Below are 16,113 nucleotides of genomic sequence, written 5' to 3' on the forward strand. Positions count from 1 at the left end.
AAAAACTGAAAATGTGAAAAACGTCTCTGCTTAGATTATACCAATCAAGAGAATTTTCTAAAATTTAGCTCCAAATCATGGAGATGAGAGCCTCCTTGTTTCTGTCAGTTACTGTGTGTTGTTAATGAATGTCTATCTCCTTAAAGAGCCGAAAGCTAGTCGCTGGCTCTAGCTACCTGTGGAGCAGGGGGTGGTGAGATCACAGTGTGAGCTCAGGCAACCCTGGCTTCTGTATCAAGAAGTGTATCCATTCTTAATACTGAAGAACTAGAGCATCCCAACCTGTTATTTTGATCTTCTGGAGTTATGACAGAGTAGGTAGTTGTGATAAAAAAAGTTTTACTCTTATAATTAGTTATGACAAGGCTAGAAGAACAAAGTAGGATACCAACTTTGGAATACATGGGTCATGATTTTTGTAAGTACTATAGGTCGTATTTGTTACAGACAAAACATAACAAACCTGTGTGTTTGCCATCTTCCTTCATTTGTTTTATGGGTGTATTTAATGGCATTAGTTCACGTGGCTAGAAGGAGAGAAAAATCAAGATTACACCGATTTTACTGTTGACATTTAATATTGCAAAAATTGAAAACCAGTCTTTTGTTGTGTATAATTCAATGATGTGCCTATGGTGAAAATCATGCCCATTTTCATCTGTAAATGTAAACATTAACTATATTTTTGTTTTGTGTAACAAAACATCATGTTTTATACAAGCACCTCTTGTATAAAACAGTAAAAGGTGAGGGTCGCTGGCTCATACCACTTAGCTCATATGAGCTGATAGGGAAAAAGCTGTTTCAAATCCCCAAGATGTTTTCATATGCTTTACACATAGCAGTAATCCAGAAAATTGTGTTACAAATTAGGTCAAGAATGGATCACACAGCTGGGAAATACTTGGCTAGGTAAGGATGCTCAACTGTACCTCTGCCCATTTTAAGACCACAGGCACCCTGTGGGCTCAGATCCCTCTCACTGATTTGGTACCAGGGGATGTGTGTTAGGAGCTGTGGGACTGTCACCTCCCGAATGTGTGCTTGGATACCCAAGACACATCTAACTGCTCTTTAACATCCATTTCGTTGTGGTTCTATCATCATTACACCTGAAATTCAGAATGGTTAAAATGAGGACTTTGTATGAATAAACTTAAAGCTATGATAAAATTATGACAAAATACCTGTACATGCAAACTTGTTGAGGAAACGTTCCTCCTTCTCCTTTTTCTTTTCCCTCCTGAAAAATGAGCTGAAAATATAAATCATGTAGAAAGTAGAACCCATAAAGGAAAAGACCAATGCTTGACTACATAAAATATAAAATTCTTATATGCCAAAAGTTACTACAAAGTCAAAAGATATGGCAAACTTAGATTAAGTGTTTGAAACAAATGATAAAAGGCCAATTTAAAAAATGTAAAAAGATCTTATAAATCAATATGAAAAAGACAACTGAATAGAAAATGGGCAAATGGGAACCCTCTGGGGAAAAAAAAATAGAAAAAAAACCAAAAAAAAAAGATTGGGTGACAAGAAAACAAATATAATTGATCAAAAGATAGGGGAATACACTCAATTTCTCTCATAAGAAAAGATATGCAAAGTAATACAGAGAGAATTTTTCACCTATCAAATTGACAAAGATGAAGGTGCTTAATATATAATATTTAAAAGGATTTGGGTAATTGTATACTGCTACTGCAGCCTTTTTGGAGGATAATAAGCCAGTATTTATCTAAAGTTTCACTGTTTATACTCTCTGATCCAACAATCTACTTATAGAAAGTTTTCCTAATAGTATAGTTGCATAAAGGCACAAAATTGGAGAAAAATGTTAACTACAGTATTAAATGTGACAAGAAAAAACGAAATAACCTAAATGTCCATCATGCAGAGACTAGTTCATCTGTAGTTCAGGAATAGGACTGCATGATATACACAACAGAATATTACGCAGTCTTTTTAAAGTGAGATAGACCCACTTGTGCTGATGCAGAAGGATCTCTAGGATATATTAAGTGAGATACGCAAAGTACAGTAGTATGTATGTTTGTATATACAGAAAATTTTTGGAAGAATTCAAAAGAAACAATGATGGTTTCCTTCTGGGAAAGGAGTCATTACAGACAGCATTATAATCTGCTTTTTAAAACTAATACATTATTGTTATCTTTCCCTGTCAATACACTGGTTGACAACGTTTTTCATATTATTTCCTGATAAGTTTCCTGATAGTATTTCCTGATAAGTTAAAAGGGTAATGTTTCCACCCCACAAAAAAAAATATTCCAAGTTAAAAAAACGATATTGCCTTGGAATGGCATTTAGTTCTGAAGGGCTTATTTTATGCACACCCAATTATTCCTACAAAGTGTAATTTCTGTCCCTCGTCCATCCTCATTAGGACCTAAGCTGTGACCAATGCTTACTATATACGAGGCATACCAAATTCCTACTAGCAACACATATTTCAAAAGCATGTGAATTTAGGATTTCTTTTTATTTTCCCCCAAAACATCTACCCATTATAAAAAAAAAAGGGGGGGGGGAATGACCAAAAAATTAGGGTAACAATATTGTTTAAAGAGTACTATTTAACACCACAAAGTGCAGTTGGCATGACACAGAATTGAGTGTTTTCCAAAGAGGTTCTGACTCCAGGTTTAAGTGCTGGTAAGATACTACTGTTCTGACAGTACATGGAGGCCATTTGTGAATGAAATAACTCCCATAACTCCAGTTAGCTGGAATACAATTTTCTTTAATTGGAACTGAAATGCTAACCATGCATTCTTATGAAAATTTCATTCACGGACTATGCAGCACTTTTCTGATACTCTTAAAATTCTGAGAGGTAGGCACAAAAGTCAAAGCTTTTTACCTTGTCTTGGGGTAGTCTTCTCACTGTGGTGAGGATGGAAGACACGAGACAAACACTCTACTGAGGGTTGGTCTAGTTCATAAAGAAGAAAAGTTACTATATTACACGCTGCACAAAGAAACTGACAATTTTATAAGTGTGTAAAATTTTAACTCAGAAATTTGTATTTTAATTGAGTGAGGCTAGTAAAGCAGGCTATTCCATGTCTTACCTAAATGTTTACCTTTTTTAAACCCACAGTACTAAATTGTAGAGACTTACCAATTTGAGTTTCTTTCGGTGGAGCATGTTGTTGGCAAAACACACTGAAAACATGCAATTGCAGAGAATTGTTAAATTTTTACTTACACTTTTCAAATACTGTGTCTATTTTCTTGTGATTTAAAAGGAAACTACACTATTTTTCATGATGGCTTCACCCTAAACATTTGTTAAACATGCTGCTTGAAACTTCTGGTCAAGATGGCGGGGTAGGTAACTGCTGTGCTCGTCTCCTCCCATGACCACATAAAAATTGCAATTAAATTATAGAACCACTATCCTTGACAATCACCTGAAGACTTGTTGAATGGAACTTGTAGACCAAGGGATATAAAGAAGAGGCCATGTTGAGACTGGCTGGTAGGAGGGATCGAGACATAAAACAGGCCGACCCCACACCCGCGTGTGGTGGTTGAGAATCAGGAGGGGTAGCTTGGCTGCAGAGGTCCCCCCTGAGGACTATCATTCTCTTTTTTATTTCATTTCATAACTTTAAACAGGTCAAAAATGCTTTTAAGATGGATTTTTTTCTTCAACTTTCCATGACATACTTTAGACTGTGTCTACATACAAAAAAGTTAACTTAGCATGACCTGGATCAATTCAGTTAACAACTAACTGGCTTACTGGTTTTTTCTGACTAAACTGTATAATTATTTAACTGAACTGAAACCTTTCATCAGGAGGAAGCTCAAGTTTCTTCCTGGATAAAACAAATATAATTCTATTGGACTTGAACTATGCCTTAATAGGTTAAAATTAACATTGAAGAATTACTGAAATACATGAAGCAAGATATAAAAGCCAAAGGCAATACAAACAAGATAAGTTTCTTCAAGGACTTAATGATTGATTACTATATTTGCTGCATGGTTTCTTTATCATTTTTAGAAGCTATTTCTAGGTAAGATGGTGGTGACTGTGGTGGGGAAAGACATTTATTCGGCAGACAAGATGGATAAACCATAGACCTGTGGCTAACAAGTAAAGGCTCCTTTCCTGTTTGTGGAAAAGAGTAAATGTGAACTGGTTCCCAGTCTCATGGCTACCCATTAGGTCACTCATGCCACTATGACAACCAATGCTTTCTACCAGGAAAGAAAGGAGGTAGAAAGACTACAACCAAAAAGAAAACCAACCCTATGTATTTTCTTCCTGTGATATTTACAGAAGGTATTGTGAAGTTTGGTTCTCAACTGGGCATCCCCAAACCAAGTTTTTATTTGGAAACCATCTGCATAAAATTAGCGTTAAAAATCTCCTTGCCTTAATCTAACTATTCCTTATTCCATTTCCCCAAATGCAGCCTTAAAACGGTTTTATGAAATACTTATAAATTCCATTAGATCCAGTCTGTAGAACTGCGTAGTCATTCTTGGCACAGAAAAAGTGGTAATTCTTGGAACAGGCTTTTTCATCACATCCCACAGTGGCTCCTCTTTTACCACAAAATGTGCATTTCTGCAGAAGAATAGGTTTTACTGAGTAAGCACCTGTTTTTCATAATCTTTGTTACAATTTAAAGTTAAACATGTCATTAAATGTTATTCTTAAGCCAGCAGCCCTAACGTCCTCAGCTACAAACATTAGGTACATCAACATTTGGCCACTCAGCTAACTAGAATGCTTGACAGACTGTTTTGTAATGATCTGATTAAAAGCAGAAAACTCTTCCCGGCCCGAGCTGAGTTGCTGCTGAGCTGCCAACAGGTGGCAGGATGGCTCAGCTTAAAAAAAAACAGAAAAAACTTTTTGGGGAAAAAAATCTCTTTCTTTTAAATAGAGATTTCTGAAGAGCAGGGTTGGCAAAATAGTCCAGATCTAGCCATGGGGTCCTGTTAGGGACATTGAGCCTGTGGCAAGGACGAGAACTGTGAGCTCTAGCCAGTGACTTCCTCTCTCCTCCCTGCAGATAACAGAGCCTGTCTTAACAGAGTTACTACTGAGGACATTTACTAATGTGAAGTAAAGTAAGTGAAACCTCTTTGGAATCTATGTAGCAGGGCCCAGAATTTTTAATTAAAAAAAAAAATTCATGAGTCATAAACTTTGACTTAGTTCATTTGCTCTCTTGCTTTTACATATTAGCTTATCAATCTGGTATTTTATATATGAAGGTGATATAGAAATGGCTGGGAGGATAGTAGGTGGTCATAGAAACCTAACTGGTTTAGCCCATGACCGAGGCTGCATGAAGTGGAAACAAATGAAATCACCTTGCAAAACAGGAGCTAGCTCACACAGTATCCCAAGGTCAGCACAAGCAGACATATAAATAAAGAAAATTCAAATATGGGTAAGAAATTAGACATGATAAAGATAGAATTTAAAATCAGAGCACAAAAAAATGATCATTTAATTTTGGGGGGTCATCTGGCTATATGTGCAGGAAAAAAGTTAGCTCCCTACCTCACAATATATTCCCAAATAAATTCACATGGATTAAAGCTATAACTATTTAAAAAACCATAAAAATTAGAAAATACTGGATAAAGAAAAAAAGTATGGTATTGAGAAAGGCATCCTAAGCCTGGCAGGAAACCCAAAACCACAAAGAAAAAGACTGACAGATCTGACTATATAAAAAATTTAAACTTCAATTTTTATGGTGACAGGTACCATTACAAAATATACAGGAAAAGACTGAAAGAAAATGTTTGCTGCATATATGACAGCGGGTTAAGACTTTGATAAGCCACAGAAAAATGGGAACCAGCAAATCAGAGAAGAACTACAAATGGCTAATAAACATTCATTCATTTAGACTACTGAGTAGCCGTGGTGTGGCAGGCACTATTCTAGGATAGGGGAGCAACAGTGGATACGGTACCTGCCCACACTGGAGTGGACAGAGACACAAACATAGTGAGGTATGCTTTCTAGAGAATTAACATAAGGCAAAGTAACAGAGTGTCACTGGATCTCTGCTTCAGATTGGGTAAAGGCCTCTCTGAGGAGGTGATATAGAAGCTTTGCTATGAATAATAATATGAGCTCCTAGCACACAAAAAAGCAGGGGGAAGAATATTCTAAGCAGAAGGCCTTACGTTCTGGCAGGGAGAATGAGCTTCCCCATTGGCCAGTCTACCTGAAGGACAAGGAGGGGGAGGGGAGGGGAGGGGATGGGGCTAGAGTTGTTGGACCAGAGAGGAGGGCGAGGAGGAGGATATCTGGGATAAGATCCAAGGGGTAGTAAGGGCTTCATCATGTAGGGCTTATGAGCCAGAGGAAGGAGTTGGGGTTTTATCCTCATGCAAAGGGAGCATAAACTGAGGGATAGTTTTAGGGCACTATTCTGGCTGCTGTGTGGAGAATGGGCTGAGATAGGGATGGGCGGGAGAGAAAGCAGGACAAGTATCAGTAGCGTTCAGCAACCATCCAGTTACTACCCTCCGTGGATACAGAGGGAGAAGTGGAGGACAGAAGGTCTGCAGGGTGGCGCTAGTGGCCTCGGTGCTGGGCTGGGAGGTTGATGAGTAGATAATGATGGATGGATGATGTGCTGTTTATTGAGGTAAGGGGTAAACAAGGTTTGCGTGCAGTGTATATATGTGTGTGTAGGGGATGGCTTTTTTGGCCTCTTGAACATGAGATGCTATTAGATATCCATGTAGACATGTCAGGTTGGTCATCAGGGCTAGAGATACAGTCACGGGCATAAGTATGGTATCAAGAGCCATGAGAACTGGGTGAGACCATGTAGGAAGGCTGTTCAGATTAAGGAAGGAGTCCAGGACAGAGCGTGGGGACCTCCAAACTTTAGAGGTTGAGCAGAAGGGGAAACGCAGCCATGGCGTCTGGGAAGCAGCAGCCAGAAAAGGAAGGGATACATTAGCAGAGTGTGTCCAGGTCAAAAGAAAGTGCTTTAAGACGCAGGGCACAGACAGCTGTGTGACGAATATTGCTGAAAGGTCAACTAAGGACAGAAAAGTGACTTTGTATAATTGACCAGATTTTTGTGTATAAGGCAAGGTTCTTTTTTTTTTCAAGATGACATGACCAGTTGATCATGTTACCAGGCTGAAGAGAATAGTAGAAAAGGGGATACTGACATGAAGAGGACAGAAATGCTAGGGCCTTTGTCCTTAAGGAGGGGACGGAACTGCCTCCAAATTCCACGAGAAGGGCTGGTTTTGACAGGAGTGAGGTGTGAGGTGGGAAAGGTAGGTGAATGGTAATTTGGATAGGAGGAGTTCCTATCTAATGGCTTCCATTTTCTCAGTAAAAATCAGGTAAAGAAATGTAGGCACAACCCCAAGAATCAACCCTAATGTAAACTGTGAACTTTGGGTGTGCTGTGATCTGTCACTGTAGGTCACCGCTTTGTCACAAACTTACCCCGATGTGGGATGTTGATCGTGGAGGAGGCTGAGCGTGCGTGCGTGTGTGTGTTTGGAGGGGGGGGGGTTGGTTATGGAAAAGCTCTGTACCTTCCCCTCAATTTTTCTGTGAACCTAAAACTGCTCTAAAAAATAAAGTCTAAAAAAAAAAATCAGGTGTAGTCATTAACTTGAAGATGGGAAGCTGGAGTGGGGAGAGGTTTTAAAGAGAGAGAAGCGTATATAACACAGTAAATGTGGAGGGTGGAGGGTGAGTATTGATGGTCCATTTGAGGTCTGTGGCCATGAATCTAAGATCCAGTCGACACATTTGTGGGGTTTTCTCTGGTTCCCAACCATTCAAGTGCGGGTGCTACTCAGCATACACAGACCACGGGTGGATGTGTTTTGCCAGGGTGGGGTTCTGCTAGGTGAGTAAGGAAGTGGTACGTGTGGGCTGCAGGGGGACACTCAGGCCTTGGGAAGAGTGACTGCAAGGCTGGGTCATGGCTGTGAGGGGGGGCCGCTGACTGGGAAGGGGTCACTGGAGAACTGGAGCAGGGTGAGCTGGGACGATGGGAGATGCCTGAAGAGAAATGATGTTCAACCTCTCCCTTGATCAGGGAAATGCAAAATAAAACTTTCAGACTGGCAAAAATTAACAAGCTTGTGATATTCATTTTTGTCAATAGCTAGGGAAAGCGCTCTTTCACCCACTATACACAGAAGTAGTGGTACAACCTTTCTAGGAGAACAGTGTGTCAGCATGTTTCAAAATTTTTAAAAAGAATTCTCTTTGACTCAGCCATTCCACTTCTGGGAAAAGTCTACAGCATCACTCAAACAAGTACGCAGGGACACATGTACAAAGACGTTTACTGCAGCATTAGTCGTTACAGTGGAAAACCAGAATCAACTCATTATCTGACAACAAGGGAATGGTTTCATGCATTCTGGTACGGCCTGTGGAGTTCCATGAATTCAGGAAAGAGAATGGAGGGTCACAGGCTTCCAGTTACGTGCCACGTCACTCTTGCTTTCCAAGCTTTTGCACATGCTGACCCCTCTGGAATTCCCCCTTCCTCATCTTCATTTTCAGCCAACTGGGAAGCATTACTCAGCCCTAGCTGCAGTGAGGTGCCTGCTTGCAGAATGCCCTGTGCTGACCCTTCTCGAAGCACGTCAGGCTGTGCGACCACTGTCCATGGGTATGCTGACACCTTGCAAGGGCTCAATAGCTGTTTGTCTCGGGTCATTAACCTCACTGTGCTGGTGGTCAGGGCTTCAGGTGCTCACACCTGCTGGGCTGCTGGTTAAGCTGTGAAGGGCCTTTCATCGAGGAAGTGTAATGTAATGGGCCCAGTAGGGTAACTACTCAACAATCTCCTTCCCAGGGGGAGCTGACCCCAGCTCCAAGGGTAGATCCTGAGCGGTGATGGTCACCTCTAGGAAGAGCTCTTATTCCATGCTTGGGGATGAACTTTCTCTTTCCCTCGACAGAAATAAAGCCCGATGCTTCAGGTGCTGCCTGCGGCCACCCTGTGACCACAAGGGACCAGCTGATTTTGTGGACAGGAGGGCAGAGAGGATGATGAGCCTTTGATGACATCACTGAACCAGTGAATCAACCCACCTTGAAGCCAGTTTTTCCTCTGGCTAAGTGAGAAAAGAAGCATCCTTTTTGTTAAAGCTAGTTTGAGTTAGGGTTCCTTCTACTTAACGCCCAAAGAATTCTAACTCATATCTACTTTGCTGATGAAGAGTGTTGTAGTTTACTTTAAAATAAAATGTAGTTTACTTTAAAATGTTCAGTCAAATCTGAGTTTCCAATACAGGTCCCTAATTCCTCCAGTTCTCCACGCTGCATCTCTATATCCCTGGTTTATTAATTAAATAGACTCTTTTGAAGGCATCCCCCGAGGGCCTGTTTGTCTTGTATGAGTGATAAAATCATTTATACTTACCAACCTCCATCCTCTAGAGATTTCTTTCTTTACTGCTTCAACATCAAAATTTCTATCATAATTATGTGGCTCATGATCCTCAGATTCCACAAGTGCTGAAGAATACAGCTGCAGATTGGGAAAAGAAAAAACTCAAGAGTATGCACAAAGTACTGCTGAAAGTCGCAAGTCAGAAAATGGTACCCCAAAAGTACTCAACAGGAGTGGAAGATGGATTGTGGAGAGGACAGTGACCACCTTGGGTGTGTGAGCAGATTAACAAGCCAACCTGCTCTTCTTTGGAAGTGGCTCCAACCCCCAGGCATGTTTTATGTTTTCTACTGCATAACCCCGACCCCCAGTGGCTAACTGGACCTGGTTGGGGCCTTAACCCATGCAGGGCCAATCGGATTCCCTATTCTAGGAAAGTGGAATAGGCTCAGAGCCACACGGTCAGAGCAAGTCAGTCTGCAAAGAGAAGAAAACAGAAATGAGGGCTAGAGAGGACATCCTGGGTTCCTGATGGCTTTCCAGCTCCTGTTTCTTAGACCCACCTGCATGCTTGCCATCAGAAGCCATGAAGTGCCCCTGCAACCTTGTTACAAAGCCCCTTTAAATGCTCTGTGTTAACCTGAAACCAAAGGAATCTCACCTACCTCTGAATTTAAGATCAACATTACAACCATAAACTCAAATAACAAAGGGCATGGAAAACATAAAATTTTTGTGACATGGGCATATAAGCAAAGATTCCTTATAAAAAGCAAAAAATATAAAGAAAAACTTAATAAGCTGGACTTCTCAAAATTAAAACGTTTTGCTCTGTGAAAGACCAATATTGTTAAGAAAACAAAAGGTAACCCAAAGACTAGGAAAAAATATTCGCAAAATGTGTATCTGATAAAATACTTGTATCCAGAATGTAGGAAAAACTCTTACAACTCATCATAAGACAATTCAGTTAAAAATGGGCAAAACAATTGAACAGACACTTCATAGAGAGTTACAAATGTTGAATAAGCACATGAAAAGATTCTCAATATTATTAACCCTCAGGCAAATTAAAACCACAATAAGATACCAACGTACATTCATTAGTCTGGTTAAAATGAAAAAGACAGAAAATACCACACATCGATGAGGATATGGAGCAAAGAATACTCTTATTCACTGTTGGCAGAAGTGTGAAATGATGAAATCACTTTTAAAGTTAAACACACACTTACTTCATGACCCAGCATTCCTCTTCTAGGTATTCACCCAAAAGAAATAAAAGCATATGCCCACACAAAGACTCAAAGCAGATTTATCTTAATAGCCCCAAACTGGAAATAACACAGGTGAATGGATAAAGAAATTGTGATATATCCATACAATGGAATACAATGCAGAAATAAAAAGGAACAAAATACAGATACGTGCAACAACACAGAAGAATCTGTATGGAGCAAATACTGTACTGAGCAAAAGAAGACAGACACAAAAGACATACTGTAGGATTCCTTTCATATGAGATTCAAGACAAGACAAGATCTATAGGGACTGGGGGTGGGGAGACAGTGATTGCAAGGAGGCATGTGGGAACCTTCTGGGGTAATGGAAATGCTCTCTATCTTGATGGTGGGGGTGGTTACATTGGTTAAATACATGTCTGAAAACTCTCTGCACTGTATACTTAAAATAGGTGCATTTTGTTTTATATACGTTATACCAGTAATGTTAACTGAAAATAGTAGCAAATTAACATTAACAGTATTTTAGAATAAAACATCATGATCAAATAGTGTTAATCTCAGAATGGTTTAACAGCAGAAAATAAGTAAGCATGTAACGTATTACTAATAGATTAAAAGGAGAAAATTTTAGACATGAAAAACTAGTCCAACCCATGACCTATTATAGAATCCTTTGTTATAAAGAAAGTTATTAGGACAATAGATGAAACCTGAGTGGTTTGAGAATTAGATGGTAGTAATATATTAGTGTTAATTTCCTTATTTTGATGGTAAAATTGTGATTATGTGAGAGAATGTCCTTGTTTGTAGGAAATAACACACTAAAGTATTCAAGAAAGATAAACGTGACGTCCCAGTTCACTTTTAAATGGTTCCAAAAACAAAACAATCTTTGTACTGTATGTGCAACTTTCTGTACATTTGAAATTTTTTTAAAAACCATCAAATTGTGTACATAAAAAAATTAAAGCATCCAGCATTGTGCATGGCCAGAGAAAGAGAAGGAAAGAACCCAGAAGATCATTACAATAGATGCAGAAAAAGCATTTTATAATATTCAATATCCTAACTTTTAGCAGACTAGAAATAAAACAGAACACCTTTATTTTAATAATGTGAAGTATTAAAAACCTAAAGTATACACAACTTTACTGGTAAGACCTTAGGTGCATCCTATGAATATAAGAAACAAGATAAGGCTCCCTACTTTAAAAGCTTCAATAAATACATACATACATACATACATACATACATACATACATAAATAGAAGCTTCTAATCACTATTATAATAGAATGTTCTAAAAAAATGCAATAAAACAAGGTAAAGAAATTAAGAAGCCCAAAAATTAAAAGAAAAAAATAAAATCATGGGCCGGCCGAGTGGCGCGTTGGTTAGGAGTTGGCTTGGGACTCCAGCTCTAAGCAGCAGGGCCGCCGGTTTGGATCCCACATGGGCCAGTGACTGCGCCCTCTACAGCTAAGATGGTGAACAACAGCTCGACCTGGAGCTGGGCTGCCATGAGTCAGCACTGCGTAGGCTGCAGTGGGGCTGACTGTCAGCTGGCAGGCGCTTTCGCGAGCTGCCCTGAGCCTCAGTGAGCAGCTGTCCAATGGCCGGTGAGCGACTGCCTCACCTGGGAAGAGCGCAATGATAATATCAACATGAGCCAGTGAAGCGACGTCCTCCACAACTAGACTGAAGAACAAAAGGACAGCAACTTGTCTGTTCCCCTTCCCTGATTCCCCAACGCTGTTCCCTCCCCCAATTCCCCAATAAAATCCTTTAAAAAAATAAAAATAAAAATAAATAAAATAATCTTTATGAGGATTGTCCAAATAAAATATCCAGGTGAATCTAGAGACTTTTAGAAATAATAAAGAATTTGACAAGATTGTTGTTTAGATCAATAAATAAAAATCAACAGTGTTTGTATATACCAATAGCTCATTTAAAAGTGGTATTACAAATAAGTAATAAAACATAACCAAGAAACAAACCCAGACATAAGCCTAATCCAAGGTTCTATATTTCCATAGAAAAAAATTATTGAACATTTATGAAATTCCTAAAAGAAGACCTGAATAATGAGAGAGAGAGGCCCTGTTAATGGATAGAAAGACTCATATATCATGAGAGTGTCTGTTTTTTTTCCAAATTGATCTATAAATTCAATGGGTTCCAGCTAAAATTCTAAGGGGAATTTTTTGTGAAACCTAACTGATCCCCAAATTCAAAGCACCAAAAAAACTGCCAAGGCTTATCATAAAATAATAGTAATTAAGACAGCGTTGTACCAGCTCAGGGATAGACAAAGTGACCAATGGAACTAAACAGAACCAGAAACACATCTGTACACATGTGGTATATTACATTGTTAGCACATTGGATAAGCATGAGGGTTCTAGACTAGAAAGCCTGGGTGAGAATTCTGTGACCTTGGGTAGTGACTTAATTTTTCTGTGCCTCAGTAGTTTTATCTTTGGACATAATTACAATACCTGTTTCATAAGGCTGTTGTGAGGATTAATAGTTTAATATAGGTTAAGCTCCCAGAACATTACACCTAGTAAACCCCGAATAATATAATAATAGTTATCATTATCACTACAAATTGGTGAGGAAAGGTTATTCAGTAAACAGTGCTGGGAAAAGTGGTTAATCATAAAAATAATAAAAGTATATTGCTACTTTACATGGTAGTCTAAATAAATTCCAGTTGGATTAAAAAGCTATATGAGAAGAGCCAAATTTAAAAACTTTGGGGAAAAAAAAGACAGAACCTTAATACAGAAAAGGATTTCTTAGGGGAAAAAAATCCCATAAATTATAAAGCAAAATAATGATGCATTTAACTACATTACAAGTTTCTGCATGACAGAAATTGCCATAATTAAATTAAAAGCTAACATATATAATAAAGCATTACAAACTATTTATATGTAAATAAGTACATATGTGTATAAGCAAAACCAAAATCTCAAAGATAAAATGCAGTCTATAAACACAAGTGACAAAGGCAAAAAAACAACCATGCATTAGCAAATGAGGTGCTACCCCACTAGTAATCTACAACTACAAATACAACAACAATGAGACACCTTTGAGCATCCTGAGAAGGAAGATACCTACCACGAATGGCTCTGGTGGCTAACTGGGCTCAAAATTAAACAAACAAACAAACAAACAAACAAACAAACAAACAAACAAACAAACAAATCAGAGCCTAGCAACTGTTTCTAAACGGTGGCTTTTCATGGAAGCCTTGCTGAGGAAGAAGACTGCACTGAACTGCCTGCTTCCTACACTGAACGGCCTGCCTGCACTGTGTTCCTGCCATCTGGGCCAGCCGTTATAAAAGAGATCCTGGAATTGTATTTCAATCAATAGTACTTAGATTTGTGCAGTTATATCCCTATTAGCATCTACACCAACCAATTAGAGCAGCTCCATTCTGACCAATCAGGACAGTGCTTTTTTGAGCAATCAAGCTGTGAAGATTCGGAGTCCTCATGTGCATGAGGATGAACCAGTCAGGGGCCAGGGGCAGGGACTTCTGTTTATGTAAGTCAGCTCCCCTGTGGCTGGGAGAATGCACTGTATTTTTCCACCTAAGACTGAAGAGTGCTGAGACACTGAAGACAAAGCCAGTTCACTAAGCAATGGAGCAGAGCAGTCTTGCCAGAGAGGGGCCTGGCTCCAGGGCTGCCTTACCCCAGGGCTGTTTCACAGCCGTGTCTGGTGCTGTTTCATAATTGAGCTGTAACACTATTGAGCTGTTTGCACTAAATAAAACTTCCTTCTTCACCCCACCCCAAACTGGGGGTTCTTGTTGATGTCGAATTGCCACCAATGACCATTGGTTGACACCTTCACACCCATCAGAGAGGAAAAAATTAAAATCTCATAATATCAAGTATTGGCAAGGAAGAAGAGAAACAAACTTTGAAATAATGGTAGAAGTCCAACGTAGAACAATCTCCTTGGAGAGCTTGTTGGCACATGTAGTGATACAATGCTCCCTCCCTGCGCCCAGCAGTTCTGCTTTTAGCTACATGCCCTGGACCAGAAAAATTCTCCTGCGGATTAAAAGATCTATACAGTGATGTTCATGACAGCTGGTTAGTCATATTAGAAAAACTGGAAAAACCTGACTGCTCATTCACAGGAGAATACTTAAATAGTAATATAGTAAGAAAGGCAATACTATAACATTTAAAATTAAAGGCAGAACTATGTTTATTAACATGGATAAATCTCAATAACCCACAGAATTTGACAGAAATTCTATAGAGTCCAAGAACATGTAAAACAATATATCTTATTTATAAATATTTAAATATATGTGGTGGGAGCATAAAATTAAAAACATGAGATAATTAAAAACACCAATTTTTGACAGTGATTACCTCGGAGGAGGAATAGAGAGAGAAGTAGAGAGTCCAACTATCTGTTTTGTTTCTTTAAAAAACGTGAAGCTGAAGCAAATATCATAATACCCTGATTTTAAAAATCTGGTTGAATTGTCTATGGGTATCTGTTATACTTGAAATATTTCATTAAAACACCTTTTCAAAAACTTCATATTTCTTTGTATCTTGTATCAGTTACAAATAAAATTAAAAGTAATCATAAGGTGAGAAGATCTGAAACAATTTAAAAAGTTAGAAAAATATGCTTCCCAAATCCCCACTTAAAAGCCCAAACCATGGCCAACTCAGCACTCTTTGTATCCAAAGCGCCATTTTTTCTCTTTTGGTATGTCCTTTCCTAAAAGTACGCATATGTTTTTAAGTAACTTACCAAACAATTTTCATGAGCAGCTATATTCTCTGATCGTGCAAAGTACAAGACACTACACTCGAGGTCTTTGGGACATAGAGCACAAGTCCTTTTTTCCATTTTTTCTGCAACCTGAAAGACACCTGTAAGTAACAAATGATGAGAAATGGAAAAGTGGAATTTCTTGGTCTCCACAATTCCTCCATTAGCCTTACAGCAGAAGGAGGGCACCTGTTTTTATGAGAGATTTTCAACTCCGGGGGGGGGGCCTGAGGGGGGGTTCAGGACTGAAGTAGAAAAGCAATTTCTTTTGTATTTTTTAATGGTTTAATGAAAGAAAACATTAATGAATTCATTTAAAATGCCTAAATATGAGGAAAACCCTTATTCAAGAAACACAAGCATGAATTTAAATACAAAGCTCTCAAAACACTGCCTTGCCCATAGTAAGCTCTCAATAATAACTATCATTGTCATCACAAATCAACATAAAAACAATGATGTCTTTAAGAAATAGTGCTCTGGTCGGATCGGCCGAGTGGCTCAGTTGGTTGAGCTTGCTCAAGAGTGTGAGCTCTGAGCAACAGGGCTGCTGGTTTGATTCTCTGGCCCAAGCTGAGCTGCCAACAGGTAGCAGGATGGCTCAGCTAAAAAAAAAAAAGAAATAGTGCTCTGGGTAACTAACTG

At 38.9% G+C, this 16,113-nt stretch overlaps 2 protein-coding genes across 5 annotated transcripts in view; one reads left to right on the top strand and one right to left on the bottom strand.

Moving 5' to 3' along the window:
• Positions 1-9,222, top strand: part of RCBTB1 (RCC1 and BTB domain containing protein 1) — a 67,330-nt gene extending 58,108 nt beyond the window's left edge. Inside the window, exon 14 of the transcript XR_002124909.1 lies at positions 8,968-9,222. The gene's annotated coding sequence lies outside the window, so the exon portion shown is untranslated. The remainder of the gene's footprint in view (positions 1-8,967) is intronic.
• Positions 1-16,113, bottom strand: part of PHF11 (PHD finger protein 11) — a 31,674-nt gene that overhangs the window by 6,385 nt on the left and 9,176 nt on the right. For 2 of the 4 annotated variants that reach the window (XM_019650848.1, XM_019650849.1), the window contains 7 exons: positions 15,448-15,569; positions 9,432-9,539; positions 4,479-4,609; positions 3,149-3,192; positions 2,888-2,959; positions 1,188-1,255; positions 464-527 (listed from right to left, as the gene is read on the bottom strand). In XM_019650848.1, coding sequence (XP_019506393.1) covers positions 464-527; positions 1,188-1,255; positions 2,888-2,959; positions 3,149-3,192; positions 4,479-4,609; positions 9,432-9,539; positions 15,448-15,569 — 609 coding nt within the window. The remainder of the gene's footprint in view (positions 1-463; positions 528-1,187; positions 1,256-2,887; positions 2,960-3,148; positions 3,193-4,478; positions 4,610-9,431; positions 9,540-15,447; positions 15,570-16,113) is intronic. The other 2 variants (XM_019650847.1, XM_019650846.1) reach the window with 2 other exon arrangements.

The sequence above is a fragment of the Hipposideros armiger genome, unplaced genomic scaffold (genome assembly GCF_001890085.2).
Source record: "Hipposideros armiger isolate ML-2016 unplaced genomic scaffold, ASM189008v1 scaffold_148, whole genome shotgun sequence".
Taxonomy (NCBI): Eukaryota; Metazoa; Chordata; class Mammalia; order Chiroptera; family Hipposideridae; genus Hipposideros; species Hipposideros armiger.